The 22826-nt window shown below is 41.0% G+C and overlaps 1 protein-coding gene across 4 annotated transcripts in view; it reads left to right on the top strand.

Moving 5' to 3' along the window:
* The window catches only part of Trpc4 (transient receptor potential cation channel subfamily C member 4), a 158152-nt gene extending 135530 nt beyond the window's left edge, over positions 1 to 22622 (top strand). For 3 of the 4 annotated variants that reach the window (XM_040754429.1, XM_013118661.3, XM_040754430.1), the window contains 5 exons: positions 5510 to 5705; positions 8548 to 8742; positions 18916 to 18957; positions 19045 to 19134; positions 20845 to 22622. In XM_040754429.1, coding sequence (XP_040610363.1) covers positions 5510 to 5705; positions 8548 to 8742; positions 18916 to 18957; positions 19045 to 19134; positions 20845 to 21555 — 1234 coding nt within the window. In that variant the 3' untranslated portion in view covers positions 21556 to 22622. The remainder of the gene's footprint in view (positions 1 to 5509; positions 5706 to 8547; positions 8743 to 18915; positions 18958 to 19044; positions 19135 to 20844) is intronic. The other variant, XM_040754428.1, reaches the window with a different exon arrangement.
* Positions 22623 to 22826: the final 204 nt, after the last annotated feature.

The following is a 22826-nucleotide window of genomic DNA, read 5'->3' as shown; positions in this document are numbered from 1 at the left end:
TCTTCAGATACCAATTCCAAACGGCATTAAAATCAGTTCACGGAAAATGCCTAACACAGTGCCTGCACTATCATCGCAGGTTCTCAAAGACAGTAGCGAATCCTGATGGTATTGTTTTCGGTAGAGCGCCATTTCTTATTTATTCCATTAACTTCTCTCCCCTCCCTACTGGACTGCAGTCGTCTGTCTGACGACAGCACCCGCTCTTGTCTCCTTTTCATCAGTGTCGCCCTGTGTAAGCGTCTTTGCTCACCTCTCAATCATTCTTCATTTAGCTCCTGCGTACAATGTAGGTCATTGCTATCAATGGTTCCAGTGGATATTAATAACCTTATAGCATACTCAGTGTGACTCCCGAAGAAAAGCTTCAGTCACGGATGGCTCACTGGCCTCTTTCCAAACTTCCCCTTCCCCATTCCTAACTCTCTCAGCCACGTAGGGAAATAAAAACTTGGGTTTGGCACTCTGCTTTCTTCCCTCTCCATTCTCCGTGGCTCTCTTCCCTTCAGCATCATTATCTTGTCCATATCCTCCCTCATTCACTGCCCAGGCTCTAGTCTGTCCTCTGCTCACTGAGTTTGTTCTGTTGTCCATCTATCCATCTGTCTGTCTACAGCCTTCTTGGGAAAGAGCCTTCTAGACCAAGATTAGAGGCTCCACCATCTAGGGTTCCCAATGACTTCCTGTCTCTTACCAAATTCACCCCTGACCTTGCTTCTCAGTCCCTCAATGATCTGGCCTTTGCTCCTTTTCCCAAGTTCTTGGCATTGTTTTACTCTTTCCTGACAAACTGCTTGTGAATCCCCAATATATTATTTTCTCTTCTATTCCATTGTCCCTTACTTTGCCTTCACACTTCTCAACCTTTTGTTATCCTCATATATGCTTTTTTCAGGGCACATTCCCTGATGCCTACTTACTGTGGGCTATTTATTAGTGAGGACAGACCGTGTCTTGGTTCTGTACAAGGCATTTTCTTTCGGGTCACCAACCAGCTCCCAAATCATGTCATGGAGATTTATTATTAGTTATGAATGTTCAGCCGTAGCTTAGGCTCTTTTCTTACTGGCTCTTATAATGTAACCTGTGTCTCTTCATCTATGTTTTGTCTCGGGGCTTTTCACCTTTCTTTGTGTATGCCCTACTCTGTGTTTCCTGGCTGGCAGCTGCCTGGCTGACCCTCAGTGCCTTCCTCTCTCTTTTTTTTATTTTTATTTTTTGGTTTTTCGAGGCAGGGTTTCTCTGTATTGTTTTGGAGGCTGTCGGTCCAGCCTGGCCTCGAACTCACAGAGATCCGCCTGCCTCTGCCTCCGGAGTGCTGGGATTAAAGGCGTGTGCCACCACTGCCCGGCTAGTGCCTTCCTCTCTTCCTCCCTTGTTCTTTCCCATCTTCTCCCTCTTGTTCTCCTCAAGCCTGGCTTTCTTCTTCTGTTTATTCCCTCTGCCTGCCAACCCCGCCCATCTCTGCCTCTGCCTAGCTATTAGATGTTCAGCTCTTTATTCGACCAATCAGGTGCCTTAGGCAGAAAAGGTGAAACAAATGCAAAACATCTTTACTTAATTAAACAAATGTAGCATAAACAGGTGCAACGCAACTTTACACCGTTAAAGTAATATTCCGCAGCATAAGAAAATGTAGCACATCATCTTTGCCTAGTTAAAATAGTGGTCCATAGCAGGAGTCTACTAAGACTGCCTTTTTCCACAAGCAAATGAATGTGTCTCCCAGTTCCCTTCATGTTTTGTAGTTTTCCCATTGACACATGAAAAACAATACTCGTCCTTAAAAGACTCTCAACTTTTTGGTGACTGAACTAATTCTGTTCAGAAGTATATCTAATGGCCCCAACAATGGGCATGATTAGGGGTCATGAACCTTAGGACATTGTCTGATTAAGCAAAGCTCATTTGTATGTATTGGCGCTCAATTTGTAATGCTTAGACTGGCCAATTAAGGTCAGACTTTACATAAATGTTGAGTTTCCGTCTTGGCATGAATTTGTTTATTCATCATTTTAGTCTCGTGGGACAAAAGGAAATCCCAGCCTCAGAACATATTCCTTCTTTGCTTATTCCATGTCTCTAGCTGTAAATATTTAGCCAAGATCATTCAAAAAGTAGCAGTTGAAATAAATAAAATGTTATTTTCATAAAAGCAAAACTCGGACTCATATAAAGTGGGTCTTCAGCTTAGACATCAACACAGATACCGTGTCATGTGAGTTAACCAGGTTGTGATATTACCTTGGGAAATTAATAAGCATTTCCTTTTAAAAATTTACTTCTTTCCACTCACACAATGTGGAAAATGTCAGCCACACAAAGCCCTTCTGAGATGTGATCCAGCTTTTGAATCCTAAATTTATGGGCAGTGTGAGTCTCAGTGGACTTAGAATCAGCAATATTTCTGGAAGCAGTAGCTTTGAAATATTAACCCACATAACAGTCCAATGAAGAAACAACTCATTGAGGGATACCTAAATACCAGGAGCCTTAGTTCAACCGAGAAGCAAATATATTTTAGCTAGGTCCTGTAAATTTTACAACTGATTCATCCCACCAAAGGAAAAGAAAACTCTCCAGTTAATCACAAATGTCATTGTGCATTTTCTTATGCTAAATTTTAATTTGTAAATGGCTGCAGATACTTGCTAAAATGGTTAATGAACTCTCTTTGAAACATTAGTCTTTTTAGACAGAGGCTAACGGGGACTTTCAACCATGGCAACCCTTTAACGTGCATGGCTGCTTTTATTAGAATGCTTGAGGAAGCAACCATAATGAAAAGGCTCTTGTCACGTCATTTATGTGTTAGTATTTTATAATGTGTGTGATGTAATATGTAACTTTTCTTTTTCTTTCCTGTGTTGTGTATATGTTTGTATGTAGGAATATATGTATGTTTGTTTGTATGTGGGTACAATGTGTGCATGTGCAATTGGGGGACAGAAGTTGAAGTCTGTGTCTTCCTCCATAATTCTCTCCCTGAGTCCACAGTGTGCTGATTTACTAGCATGGCTGCCAGCCCCAGGAATCCCTTGTCTCCACCTCCTAAAGACTGGGATTTGGGACAAAAGCCACACCTGCCCAGATTTTGCCTGGGTTCCAGGGACTCTAGGCCATGACTTACACAGAAAGGGCTTGATCCACTCAATCCAATCTCAGCCATATCTTGTAAAACTTCTCCTGATTTGCTCACTCATATCAGGACAAACCCATGTGAATTACATTTTATAAGTTCCTATTAAGAGTCATCACAGTTGGGAAAGAAAGGACACAGTTAATTCACATTAAATCCAAAGGATACCTGAAAGTCACCACCGTAATTTTAAGATGCTTGAGAGAAAGATGCCATATGACAGGGTTCAAGAAGAGGGGTTTTATTAGGCAAAGGGATCCTAAAAGGGGAGAGGGGAGGGGGGCCAGCCCCTGGGGACAGGAGCAGCAGGAGAGAGGAAAGATGGGTGTGTATGGGGGAACAGACAGACAGAGAGAGAGAGAAAGAAAGAGGAGGATGGGAGGTGGACAGGGACCTTTTAAAAGGGAACACAGTGAATGTTCACAGGTGGTGTCTTACTGGCTGCAGCTGAGGGCGTATCCTGTCAGAACCCCAAGGATGGGCCAGTACAGATGCCTGAATACTAACAGTCACTAAAACTTAAGAAATTGGAATCTCGAGCCAAATTAAGACATTTTTGCGAACTTTTTCAGAGCCGATGAATTCATTTCAGTCTCCCTGACAGTTTGGAGACCCAGCTGGACTCCCTCATGTGAGCTTATCTTCACCTCACACAACACACCACCTCTCATTCTCACTAAATTTGATCAAAAGAGCACTTTTGTTACAATTATCTGCCACAGCGTTTCACTATTATAAAATATTAATAAAATTAAATTTCCTCTCATTAGAAGCAGCTTTTCCACTAAAACATTTCATCTGTGAAAAGCAGTAAATTTGTTGAAATAAGAGTGGCAGTGAGCTGTGTCAGTAGTGGCATTCTTCTGTAAGAACTACACACAGAGCTACGGCCCCAGACCCCCTGAACAAGGAGGATATGCCCGGCTGGAGGGAGTGACTCAGAACTGGACCAGGAGGGTTGCCTCCCTCTGTATCAGTCTCAGTATGAGCCTTTGACTCCCGACGTGCTCCCTTTTCTTGTCCCGTGGTTTATTCATCCTCTGTTTCTGCATCTAGGTATATATGCTGTGGCAAACCCCGGCATACATTGTTCCCAATGAGCCTCCCAAACTCTCCATTAGACTCTTTGGGCCACTACCTAATCTCAGTACTTCCTGCAGAGAGAAAGTCTGGTCACGTTCTCCATAGGCCAGACTTGGGGCCTCGTATTAAATGTGTCTTCTTGGGTCATTTGACCATGGCTGATCTAGCGTTCAGGCACTGGGCAGGCAGTTTAGGAGAGCATCAGGGATCCGTGACGCTGGAATGTGACTGACCTGTTCTCCCAATGGGTTCCAGTCTAGTCCTGGTCTCTCTAAGGCTGAAATTCCACTTCCTCACTCTCTGTGCCAGGTACCCAAAGGTGTTTGCCTTCATTTATTTACAATATGATGTAAGTATAGTCATATTTTAATCATTTCTAAGAGTCTAGAAGTTCTACCATCATCTTTCTACACACCATATTACGTGTCACATGGCACATAGAAACAAACCTTTCTTAATTTGGGTGCAGGTAATTGTAAAATTATTATGTTTTCTCATGTTTAAATAAAGGAAATTCACTTATTACCTTGAGAGTGTTTTATAGGCATTGAAATTATAAAGGAAATGGTAGTGTCTAAGTATTACTGAAACAATCTGCTTTCTGAAGCAATATACTATGTACAGGTCCAATTGCAAATGCAAAAACCTAAAGAAGTTCTATTTGTTTTAATCCTTCCAAAACCAAAAGCAAAGCAAAGAAAAGCATGACTGACTTTTGTGGAATAGAAGGTTTAGGGTTAACTATCCTTCAGATACTGATGACAGGAAACAGCAAGGTTTCTGTGAGCAGGAACAGATACTGTAATATTTTAGACACTGTGAGTCAGTTTTCTGATGCAATTGTTTGTTTCTGCCAACATGACTAGTGCAAAACACACCTTAGATGATGCAAAAAATAAACAAGGGTGACTATGTCTCATAAAGTTTGACTTACAGATGCTAAGATACAAACTTTACATAATTTACATATATTATAAATATTATATTGTGATCCCTTTATTTTTCCTCATCTATTTGATAAATTAAAAGGTTTTTTAACCAAGCAATCATGTTTTTCCAGGGTCTGAACCCTCCTTTACCCAATTGCTCCAACAAACAAACTGAGCTTTTCGATGCTCTTTGTATAATAAGATAAGTAGGGAAAACAAGCATAATGTTTGTATCAGTTTGATAAAAAATATTTCAAATTATTTTAAGTTCTATTTTGTAATTTTTCTTGAAATTAACAGTATATATATGTACACATGTAAAATAATATAACATTACTACTTTCACATTTTATTCCAGGTTATTTGAAACTTTACAATCCCTGTTTTGGTCAATATTTGGACTCATCAATTTATATGTTACCAATGTCAAAGCCCAGCACGAGTTCACCGAGTTTGTTGGCGCTACCATGTTTGGGACATATAATGTCATCTCCCTGGTTGTCCTATTGAACATGTTAATTGCAATGATGAATAATTCTTACCAACTGATTGCCGTAAGTTGACAGCATTGCTTTTATTTCAGTGTCTTCTCTGCAGAGCGTTGTTCTAAGCTGCATTTTCATAAAGTATAATTTGATAAGAGAGATCAGAATAGTAAATGCTTAACTGGTGATGTCTATAAACAGCAGTGTAGCATAAATACCTGTATACACAGAGTAACGTGGAAAATTAAGTCAACCTATATTGCCTTGGAGCCACTGCCATGAAACAATTTGGAAAGAGGTTGTTCATCTCCAAGTTGCCCATCAGGCTCTGTGGTCTTCTCTGTCCCTCTGATTTTGCTAACTCAGCATAAACAAACTCCTGCCAGGCTAGAAAGTTGACAAGAAATCCAAGAGATAAATCTGGTAAAGGGAAAGCCATAGATGTTCAGCTTCTTAAAGCTTAGAAAACACAGGGACTAGCTAGAGAGATGGGTCAGCAGTTAAGAACACGTTGCTGCTCTTCCAGAGATCCCAGGTTCAATTCCCAGAACCCACAAAGAGCTATCAGCAGTCTGTATTACAACAGTCTCAGGGGATCCAATGCCTTCTTCTGGCTTCAGTTGGCACCAGGCACACATGTTATACACACATAGATATGTAAGCAAATTTTCCATATACATGAAATAAAAATTTTGAAAGCTTAGTAAAAGCAACCAATGTGGAAATGATCTTGAATTCTTTCAGGACAAATATGTGGTACAATATATATTATTTTAAATTCTGACTTGCAAAAAATCACAGCGTCATTTATGTACTCAAAATTTCTGCCTAGGCATGGTTGCTTACATCTGTAACCCCAGCACTTGGAAGGCTGAGGAATGTAGAGCCATTGAATTCAAAGCTAGCCTGAGCTACATAGTAACTTCAAGGCCATCCTGGACTAAAACATGAGACCCTGTGTCAAAAAGCCCACAAACAACCAAAATGCCTTACCACTGGGTGATAATGGTTGAGTAAATAATTGCTTTATTAACAAGGACTGTTCCAGAAACAGTGCAGCAACCGAGATGGAATACTTTATCCACTTGAACTTAGTGGCCTAAGTCTATGGAAAAGAGCGATAGTAACATATTAGTGGCCTAAGTCTATGGAAAACAGCTACAGTCACAAACTAAAACTCTCCATGGCACAAAGCATGCATGTGAAGTCTTACACAGTCACACCTTAGTATACAGTCTACATTATAGGTTTCCATTTTGTCACACATAACAGCCACGTTCTTGAATCTATAGTAGAACTTTGGAACTGTTAGTGTGATTTTTGTCAAGCAGAACTCCAAATTTTAGTTCAATTTTCTTTACAGGGGTAAGTTTTTTCTCATTACCATCACTGAAGAAAAACTGTGTAAGACAATAGAATACAGCATTTATGTTACTGGTTCATAGACTATGTATAAAAAGTCCTCTCCATCTACTGACCTGGGAATGAACATCAGAATTTGTGGTTATACAGAACTTCAGGTAGCATCCTAGAGCCTGAAGTTTTTATGAATAGACTCTACATATAACCAGAGAAATAGAAAACAAACAAAACAAAACAACAGAAAACCATCACTACCAAACTAAGAACAAAGACAGTGCCAACATTTTGGGTCCTGTGAAATACTGGATGCTCCAGCTTTGTCCAGAAGAAAACTTTACATAAGAGTAGCATGGCCCAGTCTTAACACCTTTTTGGTCGATCTTGTTTTTCTAGGCAATGGACGGAAGGCAGTCCTCAAATATCCCTTTTTATTTAGCCCAAATGCTGAAACTGTTGTAAGACAGGAAGGCATCAGGACAGAGGCAGTGACCCCTCAATGTCCTTTGATGAAGCTCCTTGAGATATTTGCATATGGAGCATCTAACTCTTGTGTCTCCCAGAGTCTCAAGACTCAGAGATTTCTTTTTGGCTCCTGCCACCCACACCTCAGAGCTATAGGGTAAATCACAGAAACAGTATAGAAGTTAACAACTGCCAAGCTGAATCAGCAACACAAGCCAACTGTAGCCTTCTAGTACTTTTACATTGACCACAGATTTCTTATGCATCTATTGTACATTAGTCATGTACTTGATTTCTTAAAAGTCCTTTGTCTCAAAACATATAACAGGACAAAAGAAATTAGTGTGTAATTTCAATGTTAAGAAGACAGAGTAGGGAATGCTGTGAATGTGTTTCCATGGTTCCAGGTTTGCTTGAGGTGTGCAACTTGAGCTGAGCAATGGTTTATGAGGCACGTGGTCTCGGGATTGTGCTGGACCAGCAGACGATGTTAGGCCACCATCCTGGAGCACAGATATCCTGATTCATAGCTCCTGTGCCACAGACTCAGTGCTGTGATGGAGGCGCTATGCTATTTTATGTGCTGGTAGAATTTCTCTGTAAATACGCATCTATTGTCTGAAGGTAAGAGAGAATTATCCATGTGGAAACATATCCACTCAGACATTCCCTGTAGCCCCAAAGCTCATCTGTGAGCATCTAAGCAGGTGACATTCATCTGAGCGGTGAGCAAAGCCTGGGCTAAGATACGAAGCCATGCCTCTGGCTAGTAACTAATAAAACTAAACCGTGCAGTCTTCAGGGCTAGAACTGCAGCATTGCCTCCCAGTCAGAGCTAATCACCACAGCCCCTTTAACACACCACTGTAGATCTCTGGTTCCCTGAAGAAGGAAGGATGAACGAAGTGACAGTGATGTGAGTCTGTATAGAGTAAGCCTCTGTCTCTGGGGGTTAGTGGTGATTTCATAAGCCGTATAATTAATGCTCCAACAACCACTCTGTGTCAGGTTCAGTCTCCGTCTGTGAGATTTCCCTTACCTTGTTAATTAGAGAACTTGTCTGAGGCTGTCATGTTCTCTCGTTCAGGACCATGCAGATATAGAATGGAAATTTGCTCGAACAAAGCTTTGGATGAGCTACTTTGAAGAAGGAGGCACCCTGCCTACACCTTTCAATGTCATCCCAAGCCCTAAATCCCTGTGGTACCTGGTCAAGTGGATATGGACACATCTGTGTAAGAAAAAGATGAGAAGGAAGCCAGAAAGCTTCGGGACGATTGGGGTAAGGACATGTCTTATCAGGATCACGTTGTCACTCATGAGTTGTTGGAGTAGAGCTGAATCGTTACTGGACATGGGCAGGTAGATCTTAAGACTTTCTGTTCTCGTTGATTGCACACAGTGAAGTTTCCCTGTGCATCACTCATGTTTAATGCTCTGTCAGAGCAGCTAGGACTCCTCCCAAGCCCATTTCCTGAATGAAAGACATCACTCCTGTCTTAATGGGATCGACCCTCTGCAAAGAGGCCTCCTCACCCTGTTAGTCTAGGCTTGGGGACACAGCCATCTTTTGTACTCTTCTGCATTTGCCACAGAGACTTCGCTGTGGCATAACTGATGTCTGGCTTTCTCCCTCAGAACTGTGGAGTCCATGAGGCTTTAGTGTTCAAGTCCTGGTGTCCAACATTGTATCCATCATTTAGAACGATGTTGACTGTTGGTTATGTCAAGCATAGCCTTGTTCCTCTGAGATCCATTCCCTCCAGGCCTACTGCTCTACGACTTTTGTCAAAGGCATTTTCTGTGTTTATTGAGATGATCATGTGGAAAATTTTAGACATCTATTTTCTTTCCTTTTCTTTCTTTCTGTTTTTTATTTTTATTTAAATTAGAAACAAGCTTGCATTTATTTTATTTTTTACACTTGTTTACAGTTTTAGAGGTTCAGCCCATTGTCATCACAGCAGGAAGCTTGGTGGTATGCAGGCAGACATGGTGCTTGAGAAAGCTGAAGAGCTCCACATGTGGATTTTCAGGTAGCAGGAAGAGAAAGACAGAGAGCCACCTGGCCTGGCATGGGCTTCTGAAACTCCACAGCTCACCCCAGTGACACACTTCCTCCAAAAATACCACACCTACTCCAAACAAGGCCACACCTCCTAATCCCTACCAAGTAGTGTCACTTCCTGATGATCCAGCATTCAAATACATGAACCATGACACCATTGCTCCTCAGACCATCACAGGTCCTGATATTCTGAAAGGATTTCGGCTCCAGCGTCATTTCTCTTCGAGTTCTCTTCAGTATGTCCATCTCTTTACTAAGTTCAGTTTTCAAGTCATCAGTTGACTCTATCATTTCACTCAGCTGTATGTTTGTGTTTCCTTAAGCTTCACTCAGGAATTTTTTGGTGTTTTCTGTGATTTCATTGGGGTGTTTGTTCTCATCTTTTTAAAACCAGTTGAGTTCTTTGGAGTTTATTATTGTTCTTTTAAATCTGTGTCCTGAGATTCATACAGGTCATTCTCATTCGAGACCCATTTCTACAGGAGTTCTTACTTGAAGGCAGTGACTTTCCTATTGCTTTTGTTTTTGCTATGTGACCTGGACATGTAGACTTCTTCATGTGTCTGATCTGAGAGTCTTGCCTGTCTTAGGTTGGGCCAGTGTGGGAGCTGCATATCTTGAGCTGGCCTTGGGACTGTGAAAATAGCACGGACAGGTTTAGTTTAGTTTAGGTGAGACCTCACCAAGAAAAGTGTGCAGAAGCTTGGGAAACCAGAACCAGGGCTGGAATGACGGTGCTGACGTCTGGGTGCTTCCTTCTTGCCTCTAACTTGACATTCACAAGGCTTTGTGACTGACTCTCCTGGGGCTCTCTACTACTTCTAGTATCATAGAGTGTTTCTTCAGCATGGTATCAGTTCTGTTCTGAAGAGAAATTGGTGGCATGGGAGAACTGTGGCTCAGGGAAGTGGTTATGTTTGCTCCTGTATACTGTGAGTCCTGAGCGTGAGGAATCAGAATTGGAGAATATACCTGCCCTTACAAATCACAGCTTTATTAGGAAAATATCACAGAAAATCTAGCAACTAAGTTATTATGACTTAGTTTATCACTGACCTTAGAAAAGGTTGGCACTATTTTATTCCAAATATTTGATTTGTCCTAGGCTATGCTAAATTCAAATCATTTTTAAAACACTGTAGAATAAATGAATTGAACATAGTTCTTACGGGGCTCAGTAAGAAATAATGGCATGTTGTGTCACAGGCCAGGAACTCAGCTAGCATTTGAGATAATAGAGGAGGTGCAAAGGTGTGGCCTCCATTCTTGACAGCATCTGTGGGGAAGAATCTAGCAGTGAAGATATTACAATAACATCTGCTAAACACACTAGACAACATTCTAATGCAGTCATATACAAGATGCTGTACAAACAATGCATTCAGTAACTCATCAAGTATATGAAAAATGGATTCTGGGATGCAGATATCCAGCTTACTCCCTTCTGGACCCAAATGTATGTACTGTACTTTAGTGTAAGAATTGTTTTGAGGCAAGCTGTTATTATGTAACCCAGACTAGCCTGGAACACACAGAGATGCACCTTAATACATTGCCTGTCACACAAGTGTTTTGATTTTGAAAAAGGAAAGCCAACTCTTGGAAATGTGTCTTTCATATTTCAATTTTAGGCAAAGCAGAGGAAATTTTGGGTTGTATGGTGCTTATGAAACTTGTTGCAACCTACCACACTCTCTTCTAGTACCTCCTGTTCTATCCACACAAAAGCTTAGAGGACCGCTCTAAGAACACCCTCCCAGCTGTCTCCAAGCCCCTCATCGGCAATCTTCCTTTAGTCTACAACACCTCCAGTTCTTAGATTCAAGGGGGGTATTTAAGTTCATTTGGGCTTCCTCCCATCTAAGCACTGAGGAGCACAAACCTTGCATTGCTTCTGAAGTCATAATAACTTAGTTTGCTGTAGGCCACAGATGCATAACCACAGATGCATGTCCAGATATACATAACCACAGATGCATGACTATAGATGCATGTCCAGATATACATAACCACAGATGCATGGCTATAGATGCATGACCACAGATGCATGTACAAACATGCATAGTTTCAGATGCATGGTCACGACGAAGCATGGCTGAATATGAGATTCAGTTTCCTATTAAATGAACACTTACAATTTTTGAGAGTGAGACATTAAATGATGGGAGTTACAGAGGGTTTTTTTGTATACAGATTACTGTTCTCAAAACATAAAATTCTTCTGATGTCTCTATTTTTAAATTTGTGTCTTTGGCTCTAATCTGATGCACAGAAAGTTAATTTAAGCTACTTGACCACAAACCACTCATTTTTTTCCTTTGCAATGTACATTTTTTAACCCTTGATTATGCATACTTCAGTGGCTTCAGAATTTATGCCAAAACAAATATTCCGAGTCATGTCTGCCTCTGCCACTGTCTTTGCAGCATCAAATGACTCTGTTTTGTCCCCTTCAGGGTTTTGAATGAGCTTTGTCCCAGCCCAACTCAGCCCTTTCTCTACTCTCTAAAGACATAATGTCTGTCTTGGGAACTCTAGGTTTCTTAGTTGTGATGTGTGTGGTATATGTAATATATATTATGTGTGTGTGATATATTTGTAGATATAGGTATAAGCGATTTCTAAAGAAGCTCTTATCTACAAAACGAAAGAAAATAAATGGATTATTGTGAAAGTGGGCCAGAAAGTTGGTTCCATGGTAAATGGTGCTTTCTGCCTAGCCTGAAGATCTGGGTACATGGGGTGGAAGGGAGAATCAACTCCTGGAAGTTGTCCTCTGACCTCTATACACATGCCATGGCATGTGTGTCCACACACATACATACACACACAAAATAAATGCATGTAGTTTAATGTTTTTAAAAAGATGATTGTGAAACTGTAGAAGAGTGTAGTGAGGAAAAAAATTGTAAAAAGTCTTTGGTGTGAGGTCACTCATATTTGGCTAGTCTTTCTGATTCATTAGAGGACTGGGCACATGCACTTTGCAAACCAAAATCAAATCTTAAAACATGTGCACATCACCCTCCAAAGAGTACTCAGAGATCAACAAGTCTGCCATTTTCTTTAAAAAAAAAAAGACGTGTGTACTTTATCCAGTTTCTCAGGATCCCTTAGGGACAAAGCTTCTTGGAGACTGGAAGGGAGAGGGACAAATAGGTCTTTTGTTACCTGGCTCCCCTCCACCCTCCTCCATGCCCTGAAAGGTCTGAGGAGCATGCAGCAGTGTTTTCCAAGTTGTGTACTCAGCTTTTGGCTTTTCTCTGAAGCCTTTGGAGACCTCAGCTGATTACGTCTCAAACGTTTGAATAGGCTGTCTTGCTGCCTGCTCTGATCAACAATGTGTATGCCTTCATGCCATGCTCTTGAAACAGAAAATTGGAAATTCAGCCAGAGGTGATTATATTCTTCAAGACATTCTCTCTAACTTCCCTACTGTGGTCCATAGTAAATTGTAACTTCCTATTGTGGTTCACTTAGAGACTCTTGTCATCTGTAAGTTGTGTGTGGCTTCACACTGCTGGTCATTCTATGCACATTCTCAGAAAGAGCCTAGAACCACAGCTGCTCTTGGGAGTCAATGTCCTGGTCTCTCTCTGGGAGTCCATTATTGCTGATCTCACCTTGTTGTTCATACTTCCTGGCAACAGTGATTCAATAGCCCTGAAAAAATGTGTTTGTCTTAACCTCGGGTTTACTCTGATGGATGATTGATATTTTCAGGTAAATCAGCCTTTCTCTTGACTGTGCAGGAAAACAAATGGAGTAGCAATGTTTTATTGTTGAGAAAAACTTTTACGATGGAAGTAAACCTGTTATTGACAGGTGACTTTTCCCTAAGGCAATCATGAAAATCCCACTCAAGGGCCAATTACAGAGAGTATATTAATCAAATAATGACATTAAAAATCGTGAGTCAGAGGATGTTTTTTATTTTATGTCTATGACCTCTTGGAACTCAGAAGGTAGTGTTGGATTCTCTGGTATAGAGTGACAGATGGCTGTGAGTTGCCATGTGGGTGCTGGGAACCAAACCTGGGTTCTCTGCCAGAGCATGCAGTAAGTACCCTTACCAGGGAGCTGTCTCTACAGTCCCTTATCAAGTGGTTTGGCAATGCCTTCAGTGATGCCAAAGCTTTAGACTGTCCTTATACCAGAATCATCTGTTTTTTCAGATTGAAACCAACCTCCGTGCTTATTGCTAGAAAGGTTCAAACGCATTTAATTAAAGTCCAAGGAAGCTAAGGCAATACCTCCCCCAAAGCATTTAATTAAAGTGAAGCATCCTTAACACTATGGACCCAAGTGTGTTCCTAACTGGATTCCTTACATTAATAGGGCAACATACTAACTCCCAAGCTACCCGATCGAGAACTTCTCCAGTTTTCTATTTTCCACTATATGTTCTCTCTTTAGTGCATAGTAAAACATGAAGCATAGTCTCAGGGCCATTGAGTGTCACTCAGTCCTGAGATGCAGATGAGCTATGAAAGTCTAATCAATTGCCAGGGAAATATAATTAAATCAGTGCAAGAGAATTAGAGCCTGTGCATTTTCCCAGTCTAGCATTTAAAAAAGGCCAGTAGTCCACACCTCCACTTCGTCGTTTGTGGCAGTCTGTCAGAATGGACAGTTCGAGCTTCCCCGCTCTCAGTAGATTTGACTGCAGATCTTACACAAAGGATAGAAGCCATCCATGAAAACCCTGGTTCCCCCGGGTTACCCTGTAAGACTTGCTTAGAGGGAGTTTGTATTCAACTTACTTTTTCCAAATGGGAGGTAGTCTAGGGAGTGCTTGCAACTTCAGGAATGAGGTCCTGAGTACTTGGTCTGACAGTATGATATCCAGGAATCCTGCATCTTGGTTTTGTACACGCAGAAAGTGCGTTTATGAAGAAGAATCAGTCACTGCGTGCTGCGATGATGAGAAAGTGTATTACAGAGGACACTAAACAAATCCATCTCAGAGTCAAACTGCAATTTTTTTAGAGTAAAGAACCCATCACCTGTTGGCCTCTTGCCAACACAGCAGGTTGCATCCTTAAAGGAATTCACCGAGCAGAGGAAAAGACTAAAACAACGGCATAATTCGTGAGCCGGAAACTCAGCCACAGAGAGAAACCATAGTGGAAAAGAAAAAGGACCCCGAAAGCTGACTGCAGGGCATGAGCTCTTTGCAGAGAGGCTGACATTCCACACAGCAGACTTGAAAAGAACAGGAGCTAAACAGCCAGCAAATGTTATTCCACATTCCCCAGAGCCCCTCTCCCTCTGCAAAGCTCTCTCAGCTTGAGAGAGCCTGGTGCAGCTGTTGGAACCTCAGCTTCCAAGGCTTCTCACCACTTCATTGTTTTCTTTGTATTAGCTCTATGATTCAAATGCCACGGCCAAGCCTGGCACACCAGGTGGAGCCTGCAGTCTGCGGCTTATCCCAAGATGACATGCAGGCATACCTTCAGCCTCTGTCCTGAACGCCATCCTGCCAGGAAATAGTCCACATGTATCCGTAACCCAGCTACATATGGAATAACCGACAAAGAGAAAGACAGCATAGCATGCATGTCTTCCAAAATACTCTCCTAGATACATGCGAAGCAAAGTCCTTGATCTCAGCCCATGTTCCTCCCAGGCAGAACTAATTAAAATTAAGAGCTACGAAATGCAACCTTCAACACTGAAAAAGCTTAGGGAAATCTGATTATCCCTATTCAATTGGTACCTTTAAATCAAATTCTCCTGATTACATTAATGCCAACTAGTAAGTACCCAAACTATCATTGATGACACACCTGTCATGACTTTTAATGATATCACTGACTAGCAATAATTTTATGTATGTTGCAGAGAGTATACCTAAGTTTAACTACCCTGCTCTCCTCACCTCCAATTTTTAAATTAGAAACTTGAAGCCCCTGGCACCCTGAAACGTGAGCTCACTGTAGTTGTGTGCAGATTGAGGCCATAAGGACTTTGAACCCAGCCGTGTGCAGATACAGACCCTTCGTGAAGCTCACGCAGAGATCTTGAGTGATGTAGCTTCCAGACCAAGAACACCAAGATCTATGGCCATGGCCAGAAGCTGCCAAGTTCTTCTCTGCCTGATGCCAGACAACAGTCAAAGGTCACACTCCCTTCCCATGACACTTGGGTAATTGAAAATCCAGGCTCTAAGACATTGACTGGACTTTGTCATAGAAGGTTGCTCATGAAGAATCTGATTCCCTCTCACTCTCTCGTACCAGGCAGATTGGTTCATCCTGTTACAGCTTTCAGGAACATGCTATCTCCTGAATTGTCAAATCTTGATGCCTCGTGTTTAGTTGGAAACCTCTCTCCTGGCTGCTGCGTCTCACCTCTGTATATTATTGTCTTTCTCCCCCGTGTTTACAAGACATCCACAGGCTTCACTGCCGTGTTTAGTGGTCTGTCTTCCTTCTCCATCCTCACTCACTTCATCACCTCACAGACGATAAGCCATTTCAGGGTGCTGTATTCACCATACTATCCCAAGGCTTCTTGCCTCTGAAAGGATAATTGCATATATGAACATGTACTCACCTAATAAATATGTCTTAAACTGGCTGTGCAAGCAAATAACTATACTACAGAGACAAAAGAAAATTCACAGAGTTTGTGGCAGATGTTCAAAGCCAAGCAGAAATATTAATAGAGATCCTGAACTCCCACAAATTATGGTTGACCTCTCCGTTTGGCTGTCTTCCCCCTGGTTGTGTCACTTAAAAGCAGATTTCCCATTTCCACTCCTCTTCCCTTCCAGGGTAAAGACATTTCATGCCACCTGAACAAAGAACTTTGATAAGCACGAAACACACAAAAATCCCACAAAGAGAGGCAAATGCATTCAAATTGTTTCCTTAAAAGTGGCCCAAAGTATTGGTCAACTTATGAAGTTTGAGGGTTCAGGAATATTTTTAATGTGTGTCAATGACTAAATAGTGAGGAAGTAGGAGGGTGAATGAAGCTGACCTTGTAACAGATGGTGTGAGTCAAATCTCTTGTTTAATATTTTAAATTACTCAATGAGTTTATTTCTACTGTGCAACTTTGAAGTTCCTCCAAGGTACTACCCAGCTCATCTCCATGAGCACACGCTTCAAACGCAGAAAACATGGACATGTAGGCAAAGTGAGAGAGTAAAATAAGAGTCTAAGTTGTGACACCAGAGAAGGGGAGAGAAGAGATGAGGTGTGCAGCCTTCATGCCCATCGCAAGACTAAAGGGTACTATGTAATTACCAAGAAGACAGATAAAATAACCAGCTGACGAGATGTGAATCACTTTAAGTTAGCTTTAAACCTAACCGGCAGAATTTAACCTCCCAGTTAGCTGAGCAACATTTTCCTATGCCCTTCATTGTCTTCTGACAAGTTTTTAAATATTGTTTCCCAAACCAACCATCTAACGGTTCACTTTAAACTATGCTCTCCATTCCTTTTCATATTTTAATTAAATTTACTGATGCTAGCTAGATATTAGGGAGGGTTCTAGAAGCTGAGAGAAACTGCGCCCATTTTAATATTTAAACCCACCATGATATGTTTGCTTATCATTCATAAACAACTCTGATTCTATCAACCTTAAGCTTAGTTTTGTGCTCAATAAAGTTCAATCATGATCTCAGACTTAGTTTGACACTATCTTACTGAATTTAAAAAGATTCTAAAGCCAAGGAAGGCTAACTGACTGAATTCGTTTTATATCAAATTAAGGATCTGTAGACTTGAAGTATCCTGGAAGTTGTCGTCTGTTCAGTATATTTTAAGAAATTGGCATACAACAGATTTTTTTTTACTTTTCTTTGGTTGAAGCAACTCCAGAGAGCTCTTCTTCCTTCCTTCTGGAAATGCTTTTTCTCTTGGAGTTTATCTTGAGTGTTGTCTCATCAGGAGGCAGACACCACCCCCATCTGGTGGCCCGGCCATAAAACTCCATGTTACACTCTTCAAGATGGTCTAATCTCCTAGTTTTTAAGCAAATGCCTTAGTCATACAGAGAATCCAGTTCTCGTGTGGTGGACGCTGTTTTTAGTGATTAGTGGCTTTAGGAATTAGTGCATTGTTTCCTCCCTTCCTGTAAATCATTGCTTGTCTTGAAACAGAGATACTGCGTAGGGACAGTAGAATTTTGACTTTTCAAATATATTTTCTAAAGATCATTTTAGATACACACATAGTTCTTTGTGTGTGTGTGTGTGTTTTCTTTTTAATCATGGAAGTGTGCAAATGCAGTCCCTTTCTAAAATTCTGTTATATTAGGCTGTGATTAAATATTGTCTAAGGAACAAAAAGATCAAAACCTTATTAGAAACCCAGAGCTATTATTCTTCTTGTTTCTCAAAATATCCAAAACTAATTCCTTTATTGAATAATTGTTTTTATTTATGTTTTTCTGGTATTCTTCCTTAAGAACCTATGCTTCTATTTATTAAAGTACATTATATGGGGTCACCATAGACAGGTTTTTGCTAATGCTTTTAGAATACTTGGGAAAGCTGAAAACATAAAATTTTAATCTTATTTGTTATTTAACACTGTTCTTAATGGACTTTTTCTGTCATGAACCATCTTCTTTCCATTCTACACTAAAAAGTTGATACTGCATGCACACCTACCTCTGTGCTTGAAACATCACAACCTCTTTGAAGAGGAAACTGGTATGGGAAGCATAGGGTGTGGCTAGGTGGTAGAGGACTTCCTGGGAGGACTTCGTCCAGCCCTGGCTTCCCTGGGTTCCATCTCCAAAACTTCATGGTCAAAGGTAGCTGAAAGTCACACCTGCCACCTTAAAAATTAACTAGAGGTGTGGATAAATAATTCTTTGTTCACTGATTTCATGAAATCTCATCTGACTAAAATCAGATGTCCCCTTCAATGGACATGCTGGCAACCAGAGCAAATTCACTGCCCCCTGTGGTTTCTGATTGCACATCTCCAACCACGATGACTGATTTCTATATATTTCTGTGTTGATATTTATGAGAAAACATTAATTCTGTTTTCTGCTTCCTTCCCTGGTTGTTTCCTATCTCTACCTTACAAGGATTTCCAGGGTTGCAGATAATACACATATCCAGTGTGATTTCCAGGGTTGCAGATAACACACATGTATCCAGTGTGATTAGCTCATTCTTTCATGGCCCTGCAGCCTACCACTGTTCATTTATTCTGTTGTAAGAGTCCTGTAGGTTAAAAACTTGGACCTCTTCCCTTTTGTTCACTGACTCTTCGGATGTGTGCGAGCATCACTGTGGCTCATTGTCCGCTCCCCCCGCTTTGGTGATAAAAGACAAATTGCCTTGTCTGAAGCACTGGTTTTAGGGTAACCAGGGGCCTGTATAACCACACACAAATGTCCTCTCCTTTTCAGCGGCGAGCGGCTGACAACCTGAGGAGACACCACCAATATCAAGTAAGTAGTGCTCCAGTTCAGTCTCGAAATTGCTGTGTATATGGACAGAAACTGAGCCCCTGAACTGAATGTAACCCTGTTGTTCAGGAGGTCATGAGGAACCTGGTGAAACGCTACGTGGCAGCCATGATCAGAGAGGCAAAGACAGAGGAAGGCCTGACTGAGGAGAATGTCAAGGTAATGCTTCCCGTCATCCTGGAGGCAACTCGTGGAGGCAGCCTTTGGAACCAGAGTTCCAAACCCAGCTTTTGTGCTCTAGCAGACATCCGTGCCGTGCCTCCTGCGTTTTAAGTTGGACGCCCATGGAATTTAGGGAGAGAGTAGACAGACAGAAAGACAGTAACAAAGTAGAGAGATTTCCCGGATTGCTTTGAAACATACTTAACACAAATCGTCAAGGGGACTTAACTTAATGGCAAGGAAAATCCTAGTTCTGCTAAGCATTCTGACCCATGTCCCAATACCTGCTCTACCAAGTGAGCCTTCCTTTTGTCGGTCAGCCTGATATTCTAAATTTAATAACCAACCCGTTAACAATAGCTTCCCGGGTCACTAGAGCTCTTGGGGGGCAGGGATTTAATGTCTCATTTCATTGCAATTTACAACAGTCTTGGTACTTGATTTTCTAGCTTTAAAGTTATGTGAGAGGTAATAAGTGAATATAGGAAAATTATATGTTTAAAATTAAATGTACAATAATTCTTTCATTCTACATTACTGTTTAGAAATTTTGGAGGAGTGTTTTATGATTAATAAGATTTGACAGGCAAAATCAAATGCATAGAAGCATTAAAGACCTTCAAAGCAGCATCAGCTAAGCAATCTGTAGGTCAGCAAGTCGGGGAGCTACCAGACTTACAGAACAGATTGTCAATTAACTAAATTCCGAAGTATTTTACTGTAAATCTCAACTATGAGGTTAAATGATCTCTTTGCCCTGGAAGAGAGTGGGGGGGCAGGGAGAGAATAAGACTGAAAAAGAATTTTCCTTAAGAGATTAAAAAAGAAGTTCTAGGAGTCTCGTGTGAATCAGAGACAGGACTGAGGAACACAGTGGTTGTAAGCCCCCCCTCCAGGGTACTGAGACTTGGGCGTTTCTCCTAAGGCTGGAATCAAAGCTGTTTTGCTTCAGACACCCTCTTTGCATAGAAAAATCCGTTAAGACATCGAACCCAAGAGCATGAAGTGACTTGATGTTAGATGCACCACAGAGAGGAAGTATTTGAAACCATCATCTCAAAGAAGACAAAACCCCACTGTACAGTGACACAGAGTACAATCCCCTCTGTTTCTCTTTATGTCACCCTTAGATTTTTTTATGTGTCTCTGCCATTTTTTCGTCATTGCGACAAGACATGAAAGAGAGGCAACTTAAAAGAGAAAGTGTTTATTTGGGTCACAGTTTTGGAAGTGTTAATCCATCGTGGCAGGAAGAGCAAGGTGTAGCAGTTCACATCATGGCTGCCAGGAGACCAAAGGAACTATAGTCCCATGGGCACTGTGATTTCCTTTCACCCAATAGGTGCCACCCAGCCCTAAATGCCACTGTATTGTGAATCCATCATGAATTTAATCCATTAACTGGGGCTAGTGTCTTCTTTATGTAGCATCCCAACACACCCAGAAGCATGCTCTAGGGATCTCTCTGCTCAGTCCTGTTAACAGTGAAGACTAACCATCATACTAGGACAACAGGGAAATGCCAACAGGGAAATTATATCAAAATGACACCAAGTGTCAGAGAAAGACCTGTCATTCTAAGCAGAGTCCAGGAGAGCAGAGTCCGGGTTCATGAAAAGGTGCAGGATCATTTCAGACCAATCTATGAAATTAGGACATGATGCTTCCATAAGCAATCATCTAATGTGTCTTTTGAATTTCACTCAGGAACTAAAACAAGACATTTCTAGCTTCCGCTTTGAAGTCCTGGGATTGCTCCGAGGAAGCAAGCTCTCCACAATACAGTCAGCCAACGCGGCGAGTCCGGCAGACTCCGACGAAAAGAGCCATAGCGAAGGTAATAGCAAGGACAAGAAAAAGAATCTCAGCCTCTTTGATTTAACCACTCTGATCCACCCGAGGTCAGCAGCCATTGCCTCCGAGAGACATAACATAAGCAATGGTTCCGCCCTGGTGGTGCAGGAGCCACCCAGGGAGAAGCAGAGAAAAGTGAATTTTGTGGCTGATATCAAAAACTTCGGGTTATTTCATAGACGGTCAAAACAAAATGCTGCTGAGCAAAACGCAAACCAAATCTTCTCTGTTTCAGAAGAAATTACTCGTCAACAGGCGGCAGGACCACTTGAGAGAAATATCCAACTGGAATCCCAAGGATTAGCTTCACGGGGTGACCTCAGCATTCCTGGTCTCAATGAACAGTGTGTACTAGTAGACCATAGAGAAAGGAATACGGACACTTTGGGTTTACAGGTAGGCAAGAGAGTGTGCTCCTTCAAGTCAGAGAAGGTGGTGGTGGAAGACACTGTCCCTATCATACCAAAGGAGAAGCATGCCCAAGAGGAGGACTCAAGCATAGACTATGATTTAAGCCCCACGGACACAACAGCCCATGAAGATTATGTGACCACAAGATTGTGACCCTTGGAGGAGGAATGTTTACCATACCTATACATATTTTCCATAGTGCTCTGGGTGGGAAAGTGTTTGAGATTACATTATCAAATGCTTATTTACACTTTCCAGTGTTTATCCATTGTGGCATATTAACCTGTAACATGATTGAACAAAGCAGAGGCAACATGAACCCTCCTCTTTTGTAGCCTGCTTTTGCTTTCACGGTTTATTTTACAAATGTTTCTGTTAAATAAAAGCACCTTGTATCCTTGTACTGTTACAATAATCCACAGAAAATTTCTAGCTATCTTTTTCAATTAAAACCAATGCAATTGATTACATGTGGTGAGTGACTCCTACAATAGATATTTTTATATGCAAAACAGTGTATATTGAGATATTAAACACTAGACATTTTCATAACTTGGGGGAAATTGCAAGAAATGATTATTCACTGAAGAATTCCATGCAGCCCTATATTTGTCTCTAATAAGCAACTGTTACCAGATTCCTTCTTATTAACATGTAAATAATTATCAGACACAATTAAAACAAGCTATTATCTACCCATGGGATCTGCATTCAAGCCCTTTATTACAAAGAAAGTCTGATGCAGTTCTCAGATCTTTTAGGTTATACTTTCAATAGTAAAACAAACAAACAAACAAACAAACAGGTTTGTCTTGATGGTTGATGATTTGTGTTGACATTTTATCATCAAATTCATGCCTTTAACTTTAAAAAATGGCAACTGTGAGCTTCAGGTTCAACTGTTTATCAAGATAAATATGGTCCTTTGTCCACAGTTTGGAAATCCAGGTCTTTGCAAGGTTTTCAGTAATAAAATACCAATAAACTCTGGTTTTTCAAGTACTTAAACCAGGTAATGTGCACATCCAGGTAAACTCACACCACTAGAATCCAAACACAAGAAAAGTTATTTTCTGATGCTCCAAGCACCCAATGTTGTCAGCAGAGGTACACAAGCCTGATGATTCCTGCTTTCCTGAATGATGGGTATATATTTCTTTAAAAAGAAAATGGCTCAAAAACTCTATCAGTAGAACCAATAAAGTATATAGTTTTCCTTATGGGAAGTCTTCAACTCCTGTTTATTTTGTCATTTATAAGATAATTTTCCTTATATTGCATTCATTTCCTGGACTTTTGAAAGAAAAATATTTCACACATATTCTAAAAATGGCATTGGCAATTTCTTCAAGTTTAATTACTCGTGTCTGTTTTAAGCCATCGCAGGAAGTTTCCTTACCACATGCAATTAGCTTTTATTTCAA

Source organism: Mesocricetus auratus, unplaced genomic scaffold (genome assembly GCF_017639785.1).
Source record: "Mesocricetus auratus isolate SY011 unplaced genomic scaffold, BCM_Maur_2.0 Super-Scaffold_100011, whole genome shotgun sequence".
Classification (NCBI taxonomy): domain Eukaryota; kingdom Metazoa; phylum Chordata; class Mammalia; order Rodentia; family Cricetidae; genus Mesocricetus; species Mesocricetus auratus.
The sequence above is the reverse complement of the archived record's forward strand: the minus strand, read 5'-3'. Positions and strand labels throughout refer to the sequence as shown.